The sequence below is a fragment of the Oryx dammah genome, unplaced genomic scaffold (genome assembly GCF_014754425.2).
Source record: "Oryx dammah isolate SB20612 unplaced genomic scaffold, SCBI_Odam_1.1 HiC_scaffold_10, whole genome shotgun sequence".
Classification (NCBI taxonomy): domain Eukaryota; kingdom Metazoa; phylum Chordata; class Mammalia; order Artiodactyla; family Bovidae; genus Oryx; species Oryx dammah.
The window spans coordinates 47,376,208-47,389,756 of NW_024070194.1; the positions used below are offsets into that span (position 1 = coordinate 47,376,208).

Consider the following 13,549-nt stretch of genomic DNA (forward strand, 5'->3'; position numbering starts at 1 on the left):
CAACTATTGATATGGCCTCATAATTGACATATTATCCCTAAACTGATTTTGATTTTCCATATTGATTCAAACACTAGTTCATTTAGTTGAAAAGTCCATGTCTGCTCCAAAACCATTAAAATGCAGACTTGTTTCTCTTAAAACTAATTTTTAGCCATTTAAAAAGCTTGCCCATTAAGCTAATAATGAAAGCAAAAGAAGTAGAATCATTGCCTGATCATGACGTTCTCATTCTAAATTGTACTTGGAACAAAAAAATTATACATCCTGGAATAACAACAATTGATATTAATTCAGCAAAATATAAACATCAGTGTTTGAACTCTTCGGGTTGAAAGTAAAGGAGCTTAAGTAACAAGAAGACCTTATAGTTAACATCTGTGCCACCTTACATATCTCTGTAATTTTTTTTTCCTCTTGCTTTGCACACAGATGGACTCTGAATTTGTCTTCCATGAAGTGACCTCTAGAGATTGACTAGCATCTCAGTCTAAAGACCCAGAAGAGAGAACCTAATTTGTCCAGCTGGGGTCATGTGACAAGCTATCGGCAGAGGGGCAGAGGGCCCTAGGCTGGCGGCCAATACCCACTCCAGAGAAAATGGACAGTCTCTGAACAGGGCAGGAAAGGCACTCAGAAAGTGTTTACTACAATATGACTTTCATCAACACATCCCCCTACACCCTCTTCCATTAAAAAGTAATTTTTATCTGTATCACAGGTAAATATGGTTATTTCCTGGTGCATCTCTGTCCACTCCTTGCTCCACGTTTCATGCTCCAGCAATAAACAATTGCTTGTCCTCCCATCCACTCAGCCCCTCCTTACCACCCACACACTCCAGTGTGATCAATGAATATCATGCCCAAGTTCCTGGAGTCCCCTGTGCTTGTAATGGTCCCCTCCCAATTCTTTCAGTCTTTAGGAGTCATGGTGCATGTCACTGCTTCCTGTAGACCTTCTGGACTTGCTTCCCTTCCTGGGCTGATTCCCTCTGCTTTCTTTATGCATCACCACTGTGCTCATAATCTCTATTATCTGCTAGCTCCATTGTTTGTGATTTACTTTTTAGTTTCTGACTTTTAACACACAAACTGTGAGCCTGAACTACAATGGGTGGTCCAAAAGTTGAATGAATATACTCCAAGTTTCCTGTTAGCTAATAATTGACTCTAGAGTTAAAAGGGAGTGTGTCATTACAAGAACAGTATTGTCTGCATAAACCCCTTAGAACTGTTAACTTGTCAAGGAATTAGATGTCAGGAAGTGCTAATCAAACCCCTCCTCAGGGCTGCTGGACAGCTCCCCCTCTTGACCAACCACCCAACTAAAGAAACCGCCTGCTGTTTACCTGGTGCCCTAACCTCTTTGACCTTCTGCTGGGCCAGCCCCCTGATCTTTTAGACACAATTTTGATCTAGTGAAGTAATGGGCAGAACATCAGTTTATGAAATTATTTTATTTTTCTACATATAGACATTTTTCAAAGGCAATTTCATTAACTACATTCTGAAGCTCTGTGGACTTCCAGCAACTTTTCAAGGTTCGCCTGGATTATCAGTCCTAGAGACATATATACATATATATAGTATTTCTTCTTAGTCTTAAAGCTCATTTCTGCACTCTAGTCCTCAAGGTTTGACTGCTCCTCCTGCCTTAACTTTAAATGCGCCTTTCTTCCCCGCCCGACTCCTGACATTGTTATCGGGTCGCACAATGTTGGCTGATCCTAAAAGGAAATTTTGCAAATGGTTGACTTTTGTTAATCCCAGGTTTTGGGGAGAGAGGAGGAAAGAGCTTCCCCTCAGATAAGAGTTTTAAACTGAATTTCACTTCCACACACACACACACACACACACAAAACAGCATCCTGCCACCCCCCCAACCTCCTTTGGGTACGTTGGGGCGGGCAGCCCCCCAAGTTCTAATAAATGAATTAGCATCTCAGAAAGGAGATCACCGCCAGGCTGATATTGATCAGGGTCAGCCGCTGTGTTTGCCTGCGACTGTTTGGGGGGTGGTTAATTGAGTGTCAGTCTCGGCCTGTGTCGTCTCGCTGGCGCCGGGTGCTTTTGGATTTGCTAATTTTCGTTAAGTGTCTGTAGCCAGCTACTCGTCCCGTCTACCCAGGAGAACTCGGCGGCTCCTGCTGATCAACAGTCTGTCTGTCTGGGCTTTTATTGATCACAGGGCGGGAGAGCGAGGCGGATGCGCAGAGGGGAGGGGGAGAAAGGCGGAAAGCGCCCCGAGCCCCACCGCCCTCCCCGGGCGCACGCGGGCCGGCAGGGCTCACTCTAGGGTCTGCCACGGCTTTCCCCGGGCTCCCGAGGCAGCCGCACCGCGGGAGGGGTCCAAAGGCGGCCACGCGGGTCCCTCGTGAGTTTCGGGGAAACGAAGAGGAAGCCACACGCTGGGGCGCGCCGGCCCGAGGCCGGGTGGGGAGGATCGCTGAGGCGGGGGCCAGAGGCAGGGCCCGAGGCCGAGCTCGACCCGCGGCTCCCTAAGGTCACGGACACCCGGCCTCCGCGAGGGGGAGCGCGGGAGACGGCCGGCGCCGCCCGCAGCCCAGACGCCGGCGCCGCTCGGAGCCGCGGGGCAGAGCTCTCCGCCCGCGCCCGGCCCGCCCCCCGGCGGAGCGGCTGGAGCCCTGCGGCCAATCGCACGGCGCCAGGGGCGGGGCCCGGGCGGGGTCGGAGCGGGGCGGGGCCTGCCGGCTCCCCGCGCGGGGCGCTATTTACGGCGCGGAGCCGGTCGGACCCAGGCAGGCGCAGGCGGGAGCTCGTGGCGGGCAGTGTATGCGCCCTAGGTTGCTGGTTCCTTTTGCCGAGTGGCCGACCGAAGGGAGCAGAGCCTGAAGCCCACCCAGCTGTCGGGCCGAGCGGAGGGAGCCGGGATTGCGGAACCGGACCGTGCCCCTCGCGCCCCTTCAGCCGCTCTCCATGCTCCGGATGCGGCCCGGCCCCGCGCCCCGGGCAATACCCATGTACTACGCGCGCCGGGAGCCGTAGGCTGCAGCTGAGCCGCGGCTCCGGGAGCCGGCGGAGGCGCCGGGGCCGTGGAGGGGGGCGTCCATGGATCGCCACTCCAGCTACATCTTCATCTGGCTGCAGCTTGAACTCTGCGCCATGGCGGTCCTGCTCACCAAAGGTGGGTGCCCGCCGGCCGGCGGGGCGTGCGCTCCCCGGGGAGGGCCGCGGGGTCCCGGGGCTTTGTTAGCGGCGGGAGAGGCGGCCTCCCGCGCCGAGCCAGCAAGTCGCGACAAGTTATCTGTTCTTAGAAGTAGCGGCGGTGGCTTCGGGGCCACCCGCCCACCCCGGTGTCCCGGGGCCGGGCGCGTGGAGGTGGAGTGAGACCTGGGCGAGTGGTTGTCAAACTGTTTGTGCGAGTCTGTCGGTCGTGAACTTCTGAGCGTTTGCAGCCGCGGCGTGGGGCGGGAGCAGCCGGGAGGGATCGCAGTCTTCCGCCCCCCGTTGCACCGTGTCCGCGTGTTTCGTGTGTGTGTGTGTCTCAGTTTGAGTCTGAGTGTCTCGGTTTGTGTGCGCGACTCTGTATTTGAATGTGTCTCTGCTGTGAACGTGTGTCTGTATTTGAGTGTTTTTGTCGTGAGTGCACTTGTGTGTCTGTTGTGTGTCTCTCTGTATTGGAGCATCTTCGCTTGTGAGTGTCTCCGTGTTTAAATGTTTCTGTCCGTGAGTGTCTGTGTGTGTCTGACTGTCTTTGTGAGCCCGAGAGTAGTGCCTCCTCGCGTGTAGGTGTCCCAGGTGTGTGTCCGCGTGCAGCGGTGTGGGCAGCGCTACTGCTTGGGGGCTGGGAGGTGTGGACTCCGTCAGCAGTCCCTTTTCCCACTCACCTCATATTTTAAACACTACTCAAAAAAAAAAAAAAATTGCAGTGGTCAGTTCCTTTTTTTCTTTTTTCCCCCTCTGCAGGCTTTCGCCTTTCCCGACAACTCTCTCTTGAATTTCAAGGGCCCGCCACCTCTCCTGCCACGAACTCTGCCTACTGTTTGTCCTGTGAACAGATAATTTTTCTTAAAAATAGGAGACATTTTTAGCTTTTGCACCCCCCCCCCTTTTCTCTAATTGCCATGTAGCAGGCATGAGGTTGAAGGATCAGCCGGGCCAGCAGAGATGATGTGCTACAGTATTTATTTATTTTGGAAGAAAGGCTGTAATTAACCCTAAATAACAGCCCTCGTAGCAGCCTGCAGAGGGAAGCCTCCCGGTCTATCAAAGACCGGCCGAACGGGGCCGGACCGCGGCTGACATAAGTCACAGATACCGAAACTATGCGCCTGATAATGATATAATTAGGGGATCAGAGGTTTTTGACTGCTGCGGACTTCAAAAGCTTTAAAAGAAGCCAGCAGCCTCTCCTGTAGCCGTCCTGACTGAAGCAGACATTTTTGTTTAATCACCACGTACAGTAACCAGAAAGGGGGGCAGACAGAAGAGCATTGTTCCCTGCTTCAAAATACCAGTCCCCTCCTGGCCTTTTCGCATGCCACAGGAAGAAACTTTATGAAACGGCAGAAATATAGTTTTAATACAGTAACACAAAAGTCTATTCAACTTGCTCCAATGTGGCTCCAATTAAAAAAAAAAAGTTGTTAGAACTTTCCTAGTTACCTGTCAAATTTTTATTAGACTGTTTTAGGTCATTGAAAATATAGTCTTTAAAATAGGCTCTCATAAATATTTAAGCAGCATTTTGCTTGTATTCAGCTTTCTTTTTTTCTGCATGAGGTCTGAAGTGCATGGGATCAACATGGACTTTTAATCTGTTTTATTTCTTCTTTCAATCTATATGTGGAATTTGTCAGACTTAGGGATATTCAGTCACCACCCGCTTAAGATCAGTGAGCTTCTGCGAAAAAGCGGGGTTGGAGCGAGGAGTAAAGAACTTGTGCAAAGCAGGATTCTATCTGGAAGGTCTTATTTACTGGAGAAGGGAAGGGACCCAGGCCCAGACCTAGGACAGGAGGAGGACCTCTGGCTTTGCACGGTGAAACTCAGCTTGCCAAAGATCTGTGTTTAGTTGGCTGGGTTTTTTTATTTTTTTTAAAAAGAACTGAAGCACTAGCAGCCTTACGGTGGCCTGGAATTTGGACAGATAATTAAATGAGACATCTTACTCAGGCATTCATGAAAGGAGGAGAAAGAAGAAAGGTGAGGCTGGGAGGAGATTTGTAGAGCAGCAATGCCGGGTGTTGGTGTTTAATTTCAGAGCTTTGGTTTCTGAAACTAAGACAGCACTTCAGATGGAGAAGCTGGGGAGAGGCATGTACCTAAGTTCAGTTCACAGCAGGCTATAGCGGTGGCCTGTGACAGTGGCCGAGGTCCACCAGGTCAGGTATCATGTGAGGGATAACTCCCAGCCCCAGATTGTTTCAACCAGAAATTGACATGGAAGTCTCAGATCTTGTGGCAGAATGTTAACCCGCTTGCAACTCACAAACTAAGTTTTATAAAGGAAACTTTTAATCACTTCCTGTAGAAAAATTTGAGGTTTCCTTAAGGATTTTTCATTCAACCAGCAGAGGATTTTCAGTTTCAATGTTTCCCGTTTTAGATCCCATGTTGAATTACATATAAAACTGGGGAGTTGAGGGGTGGGGGGGAGGAGGGAGCCTTGCAGTTTCACCCCCTCCTCCCTGCCCCCAGTTTTATGACTTTCCATTTGGGCTGAAAGAAATTGACTTTGGCAAGCAAACCACTAATTGTAAACTGCCTAGTTCCTGTTTTACAATATCTGACTAAAAGCTCCCCTGCATGAACAGATCTTTATAGGCAAAGTTTGCCTTTTCTAGAGAGGTTGCAAATAGCTGCCCAGTTTCATAGTTTTAAAACCTCCTGACCAGAGCAATTTCTAGATTGTTATGTTTCTAGTTAATAACTTTATAAGGTGTTAGCGAAAGCTCTTAAACCTTGGCACAGCCCTTCGAGGTAGTAAACAATTCAGCAGTTCCGATCAAATATTTATACTAACAAAATCAAAAAGCCTAGCATTTTAGGTTGTATGGTCATGTAGGATTAAAACAAGTCAATAGTGTAATTTACCTTATGGTAGGAAAAATCCTGGTGATGATTATTTTGCTTCAAAGACAAAAGTGTTATTTTTAATTACTTGCTAGCTTATCCTACACTGAACTTTCATCCTCTGCTATGTGGATTAATACATTTCTAAAATGATATTTACCTGACTTGGGATTCGAGCACTGACTTGCACAAGGGGCTCCAGGGATCCATGTGGTCAGCCCTTCTAAGCCCTCAGCTGAATATTCCCTAAAATGAATGTCTTTGAAATTTGGGGTCTGGTGGTGCTAGCGGTAAAGAACCCACCTATCAATGCAGGAGACTTTAGAGACACAGGTTCAGTCCCTGGGTCAGGAAGATCCCCTGGAGGAGGGCGTGGCAACCCACTCCAGTATTCTTGCCTGGAGAATCCCGTGGACAGAGGAGCCTGGTGGGCTACAGTCCATGGGATCTCAGAGAGTCGGACACGACTGAGGGACTTAGCACAGCACAGTTGTTGAAGCTGATGCTTTACTGGTCTCTGAAGCCGTTTGATGCAATTGCCCATCATTTTCAGGTGAAATCAGGTGCTACTGTGATGCAGCCCACTGCGTGGCTACTGGTTACATGTGTAAATCTGAACTGAGCGCCTGCTTCTCCAGACTTCTGGATCCTCAGAACACCAATTCCCCGCTCACCCATGGCTGCCTGGACTCCCTGGCAAGCACAGCGGACATCTGCCAAGCCAGACAGGCTCGCAACCACTCCGGCAGCCCCTTGCCCTCTTTGGAGTGCTGTCACGAAGACATGTGCAACTATAGGGGGCTACAGGATGTCCTCACCCCTCCCAAGGGGGAGGCCTCAGGTAGGAGCGGCACCCACTCTGACCAAACCCTCGCTTGGCCTCCAGGGTTGTGACAGCCACAGCTTTGTCTGTCTGCTATTGATTTTGTTGTTGATGTAATTAGAGACAGCTGAGGGAGAAGGCAGGCTGGGTGCAAAGATGCATCTCTATTGAGTGACTTTCATGTCTGCCTGAGCCCTAGATATCTGTCTGCATAATAGGTTTTGCCTGTTTTTTTCCCAACATTTTGAAGCCATTAAAAGGCCATTAATAATCAGTAATGACAGTCTGTAAACAAATGTTTTTGGAAGCTCCTCTGCCTCGTTGGGCAGCTTTTCTGTTCTAAATGTTGGTTGAATCGGAAGCCTCTGTTTAAGGGGATTGTTGTTGTTGAGTCACTCAGTTGTGTCCAACTGTTTGCGACCCCATGAACTGCAGCATGCCCGGCTTCTCTGTCCTTCACCATCTCCCGGAGTTTGCTCAAACTCATGTCCATTGAGTTGGGGATGCCATCCAACCATCTCCTCCTCTGTCATCCCCTTCTTCTCCTGCCTTCAGTCCTTCCCAGCATCAGGGTCTTTCCCAGTAAGTTGGCTGTGCACATCAGGTGGCCAAAGTATTGGAGCTTCAGCTTTAGCATCAGTCCTTCCAATGAATATTCGGGGTTGATTTCCTTTAGCATTTGATCTCCTTTAAGGGGGTTATCGCGTTTAAAAGGAGAGATGCTCTCGCAAAGCTCCAGGAAGGGGTGACTGAGTTTGATGGTTTTGCTTGTGCCCCCTCTAGGACAAGGGAACAGGTATCAGCACGATGGTAGCAGAAACCTCATCACCAAGGTACAGGAGCTGACGTCCTCCAAAGAGCTGTGGTTCCGGGCGGCGGTGATTGCAGTTCCCATCGCTGGGGGGCTGATTCTGGTGTTGCTAATTATGCTGGCCCTGAGGATGCTGCGGAGTGAGAACAAGAGGCTGCAGGAGCAGCGGCAGCAGATGCTCTCACGTTTGCACTACAGCTTCCATGGACACCACTCCAAAAAGGGGCAGGTGGCGAAGTTGGACTTGGAGTGCATGGTGCCCGTGAGTGGCCATGAGAACTGCTGTCTGACCTGCGATAAGATGAGACAAGCCGACCTTAGCCACGACCGCATCCTGTCGCTTGTGCACTGGGGCATGTACAGCGGGCATGGGAAGCTGGAGTTCGTATGACTGGGCCTCATGGAACTGGACGTCTGGGACCCTCTAGAGTTCTGCTGGGCGGGAGCACTTTATCTGAAGAAAAAACTAACTCGCGTCATCATCTGCGAGAGATGGAATGACCTCTGCAAACAGAATCTTGGCTGTTTCTTCTGAAGGATTATTTGCACAGACTTAAATACAGTCAAAATGTATTATTTCCTTTAAAATTATTAAAAAGCAAAGAGAGGACTCTGTACACTGTTACCAGGGTTATTTGCATTCAGAGGGAGCTAGAATTGAGTACCTAAATAAACAAATGTGTTCTCTGTAAGCTCCTACATCTTGATTTATTGTAAAGATTTAAAATATATATATATATATTTTTTGTCTGAAATTTAGTGGTGTCTTGTCATAAATTAAAAACTAAGCCGGAAGGGCAAGGAACTACATGTTAATTATACAAGTGAAGACCTACGATTGCTCAGTGTAGGATCTCAACTATAGATTTTGGCTTGACTCTTTTTCTTAACAAGACCAAGATCTTGTTTGTCCTTACATGGCCCATGTGTTGTTTTCTTACAGCATGGAGAATTTCTAAATGTGTACTGCCCATCATTCAGTGTCTCACAGTTTTTTGTTAGGATAATTCTGGTTTTAGCTTTCATCCAAGAGAAATTGGAAACTTATTTATACCGGAGTCAGATATCATTGATCAGTTTCCGAAGTTACCTTACCAAAAGGTAATATTTATCAGCTTGGTCCAGGTGCTCTGGAATTTGTTTTTAAATGTGTCTCTACCTCCCATCAGAAAAGAAAAAAAGCCTACTAAATGAATCTTTTTTTTTTCCCAAAATTAATCACTGTCTACTTTTAATGTTAATTAATTCATCAGTTTATTCTGGACTTAATTAAATATTTTGGACCCCAGATTAGCCAAACATTACTGTCTCATGCTCGTAGTTTTTAAACCTTCCTTCAACAGAGTGTTATAACGATAATTTTTTTTACTTCTCAATCTTAGATTTTCAGTAGTGAACATTATATATAGTCAATTAAGATTTAAATAATCTCCCCCAAATGATTTTTTTATTAATGTAATCAAATAGACTGTTGATTTTAGCCACTAACACACTAAATAATAGTGTTTCCATTCCTGGAGGACTTTGGCGATAAAGCCCAGCCTGAATTTAAAGCTATGCCACATGTATACTTTTCCTCTAAAGTGGGACTTTATTATCTTAAATATGAGAATAATTTGTAGGTTCTTTTCTTGATTCTTTTTTATATTTGAAACTTTTGCTTAAAAATTAACTACAGCTTGCATATTTGAGTACCTGTGGAGTTTCCTTTTGTGAATGTTAAAAAGGATTTTTTGCATATATTTGGGGATATTTTATGATCAGCTTAATTTGGGTCCCTTAAGACAGGTGCCGTCACCCAGCTGATGGAAGAATCTGAGTTGAAATGAGTAGTCTAAAAATGAATACCTAGGTTATTTAATAACTAATAAGCCGCAGCCCCAAATAAATTAGGCTATGGAATAAATATGCATTTTAATAAATGACGGCATTCATATTGTGCTTTTTGAGACTGAGAATTCTTGCATGGGTGACTTACAGCTCATAAAGTGTTAAATTTTATGTGCATCCATTTTTTTTGAGAGAGTTAAAGAATTTTGGGGCCTAACTCTCCAAACCTAAGGGAAGAGAAGGAATCAAAACGGCCAGCTGGTAAAATTTCTGCCCTCACCATCTCTTTCAAGCTTTAGATCAAATTACAGTAGTTTTGGGGCTTGAAGATTGAAAGGCTTCTTGTCTCTTCTGTATTCTTATGAGTGCATCGTGCAAATACCATGGATTCTAAAGTGGCCTCTCCTTGCTCACCCTGGTGTTTCTTATTCATCACATTTCTTCCCAATACCAGTTAATTAGGAGCTCAGGAATTCATTAGGAAATAAAACCATGAAGGATTGAAATTCATCCTCTTTGAAACAATTTGACAACAGTGAACTCCAGGGAAGTTCCAGGAACTTCCTCCAGAGAAGACCCAGGGAAGGCCTGGGTGTGTGTGGGTGCTAAGATCACAGACCTTTAATAGATGAATAGAAAAGCCTCCACCTGGTTCTTTGGGGCTGAGCTTAAATCTGCAAGGCTGTTCACACTTCCCTGTTGGGTAGGATGCTGGCTCTGTGCCCACAGTGGGGCTCTAGTTGTAGCCACATAATAGGTGGGCCCTGTCTCTTTTCCTGACAAATCCTCTCCCATTGCTGCCTCTTTATTTAATATTTGTGTATTTCTGCCACCAGTTTTAAAGTCAAATCTGCACATAACTTGGCCTTTCAGCAAAAATATTGTAGGTTTCTCCACTTTGATTTTTCTAAGAGCTAAATATAAAGTCTACTTTTGGTTCCCTATGAGAGTGTAGAGGTTGCCAAGAGTGGAGATAAAGGACCCTTCATGAAATAGCGACCTACCTGATTCGGTGATGTAAGGAGGATGACGGGTTTGTTTGTTTTTCCCTTGTAGAGATGTTTGCCGTTCCTTTGAGGTGTCAGTGCATGGCTGGGCTGATCAGGAACAGTCCTTGTTTAATATGGACATAGAACTCCCCTCAAAAGTGATTTTCCCTTTTTAAGCGCAAATTTGCCCAAGCCAGAGAGAAATAGTTGTCATGATGTTTCTGTATCTGCACCCCTTAGACATTCTGCCCCTTCTGAAAATACTGCTCTGTCCGTGGTTACATCTTTTATGTTATTCCCCCCTCCCCCTACCCTGCCCCGTCCCTTATTTTGAATGGCTCCGAGGCTTCCTAGAAATTGACTGGTGTGTCTCTAATTTCTGCTGAACTGATTTTATTAAAAACACTGAACCATAGGGGGTTTGACCTCCCTCCTAAAATACCAAACATGTCTGCTTTAGAAAATCACAAAGGTCTCTTCTGAAGAGCTTGTAAATCTGGTTTCAATATGCCTTGATTATAGACTAAAAGCTTGAAAGCAGTGGCATCTAGTATCAAGTCTGGAAGTAGCCTATTTGGGGCCTGGACAGCTTTTTTCTTTAAAGCCTTTAATTGGTCCTCTTCTGTGTCTCTTCACCCACATAACTTTAAACCTTCAAAAGCTACATGGTGTGATGAGGTTGAACTTAGCCAAAGGAGCAATCAAGTGCGCTTGGGGGTCTCGCAGCCTGGATTCCTATGTAGACTCTATTTCCATCAGCTGTGTGAACTTGGGCACTTTACTCAGGCTCTTTGGCTACTCAAGTTTGGTTTCCCACACCATGGGGGCAGTAATTACACTTTATATGACAATTTTGGGGAGGTATAGGAGTAGGTATTCCTACCAATACAAGAGTCTTGGATGAACTCAAGTGGCCCCCAAATCCTCAAAATTGTCCCTACAAGTTTTTATTTGTCCCTACTATTTATACAGTGAATATTTTTGACTTTTTAGTATTTCAGATAACATATTTGAGTTTTGCAAGCCCGTCAGTCACTTGCAGACTGGATTTAACTTTTTAAAAATTCGCTTTCAATTGACTGCTTTTATTGAATGGCATCACGGACTCAAGGGGCATGAGTTTGAGCAAACTCGGAGATAGTGAAGGACAGGGAAGCCTGGTGTGCTACAGTTCATGGGGTTGGTCATAAAGAGTCGGACTTGACTGAGGGACTGAACAACAAAATCTCTTCTAGGTACAAATTATGTTGGTTTGTAACTATTTCCTTTTGGAATAATCTAAATGGCTACTGATAAGAACCTTTCCATTGTGTGTACCTATTCTGTTTTTCCATATTTGACAGAATGAAGTTCTCTTAGAGTTTCAGCTGCTCCGTTGAGAAGATCACAGGAGCCAGGTTAGATGAGAGAAGGTGTCAGAACTGCTTGAACAGTGTGTGTCTGATTGATGCATTCAATTACATTTGGCCTCATAGGTAGTCCCAACAAAATCCAATGGTTCTACTGGTTTGGGGGACTTTGTGAATTTGCGGGGGGGCACCCTACTTTGTGAGCAACCTAATTTCCCTGGATGAAGTTAATTTAGTTACTCTGTGGGTCACAGTCATCATGAGAAAATAAGTTGCTCCAACATCCACATGCTCCCTCCCCCCCTCACCGCCTGCAACTCATTCAGTGCATAAGTCACTCTGTAGACTTAAAAACACACCCTTGTTAATTTGCTAACACTGCTAACAGTTCTGTGGTGTGGTGGTATCGTTCCCTGGTCTGCTATTCCAGAAGTTTGGAGAAGGAACTGAGAAGGGAGAAGGACTGAGTTTAACCAAATAGGGATTTACTTTTAACAAGGCAGCAATTTTCCAATGGTTCTGCTTTGTAGAGTTAACAAGTATTTGTTACTAAGGGAGGGCTACCAACCATTCGGCTGCAGACTTTCTTCCCCTTTATATGAATATGAACGGTGGTAACCAGATGGGCATTGATGAGCAATCTTGGAAGATTCTTTGGATAAGCAGTTAGATAATGTCTCAAGGCATTTAAGGAGACTGTCAAGAGTTTAAGGAGATTCATTCTTCCTGGTAGCCGGTGGCCAGATGGCCTCTCGGGGGCTATTTCAAATTTGTATTTAGCTGCCTGTATCTTTCAGGGCTTCCCTGGTGGCTCAGAGGTTAAAGCTTCTGCCTGGAATGCAGGAGACCCAGGTTCAATCCCTGGGTCGGGAAGATACCCTGGAGAAGGAAATGGCAACCCACTCTGGTACTCTTGCTTGGAGAATCCCATGGAGGGAGGAGCCTGGTAGGCTACAGTAAAGAGTCGGACATGATTGAGCGATTTCACTTTCACTTTTTTGCAGATTAGATCGATATTGGACTAAGCCTGAACAGAAGCCTGAGAAGATGAGTTGATAACTATTAGTATTTATTGCACACTGGATATATAAGGGTGGTGTCATCTATATATCTGAGGTTATTGATATTTCTCCCGGCAATCTTGATTCCAGCTTTATGGCAGAAAGTGAAGAGGAGCTCAAAAGCCTCTTGATGAAAGTGAAAGAGGAGAGTGAAAAATTTGGCTTAAAGCTCAACATTCAGAAAACGAAGATCATGGCATCCAGTCCCATCACTTCATGGGAAAATAGACAGGGAAACAGTAGAAACAGTGTCAGACTTTATTTTTGGGGGCTCCAAAATCACTGCAGATGGTGACTGCAGCCATGAAATCAAAAGACGCTCACTCCTTGGAAGAAAAGTTATGACCAACCTAGATAGTATATTCAAAAGCAGAGACATTACTTTGCCAACAAAGGTCCGCCTAGTCAAGGCTATGGTTTTTCCTGTGGTCATGTATGGATGTGAGAGTTGGACTGTGAAGAAGGCTGAGCACCGAAGAATTGATGATTTTGAACTGTGGTGTTGGAGAAGATTCTTGAGAGTCCCTTGGACTGCAAGGAGATCTAACCAGTCCATTCTGAAGGAGATCAACCCTGGGATTTCTTTGGAAGGAATGATGCTAAAGCTGAAGCTCCAGTACTTTGGACACCTCATGAGAAGAGTTAACT

The 13,549-nt window shown here is 46.0% G+C and overlaps 1 protein-coding gene and 1 non-coding gene across 2 annotated transcripts; both read left to right on the plus strand.

Annotated features, from left to right (window-relative positions):
* The first annotated feature begins 2,697 nt into the window (after positions 1-2,697).
* Positions 2,698-9,613, plus strand: BAMBI (BMP and activin membrane bound inhibitor). The gene is made up of 3 exons (XM_040248028.1): positions 2,698-3,147; positions 6,592-6,879; positions 7,645-9,613. The coding sequence occupies exons 1-3, from the start codon at positions 3,072-3,074 to the stop codon at positions 8,061-8,063; spliced, it is 783 nt and encodes a 260-aa protein (XP_040103962.1). The 5' UTR covers positions 2,698-3,071; the 3' UTR covers positions 8,064-9,613.
* A 3,028-nt stretch (positions 9,614-12,641) lies between these two features.
* Positions 12,642-12,713, plus strand: TRNAS-GGA. Its single transcript has one exon. It is a non-coding gene; the product is annotated as a tRNA-Ser (tRNA).
* The last annotated feature ends 836 nt before the right edge of the window (positions 12,714-13,549 follow it).

What these genes read in the sequence shown, in the direction of transcription:
- BAMBI (XM_040248028.1), top strand. Translation starts at nt 3,072, where the DNA reads ATGGATCGCCACTCCAGCTACATCTTCATCTGGCTGCAGCTTGAACTC. An exon ending in GGCGGTCCTGCTCACCAAAG is followed by an intron (nt 3,148 to 6,591) that starts GTGGGTGCCCGC and finishes CATCATTTTCAG; the next exon opens with GTGAAATCAGGTGCTACTGT. An exon ending in TCCCAAGGGGGAGGCCTCAG is followed by an intron (nt 6,880 to 7,644) that starts GTAGGAGCGGCA and finishes TGCCCCCTCTAG; the next exon opens with GACAAGGGAACAGGTATCAG.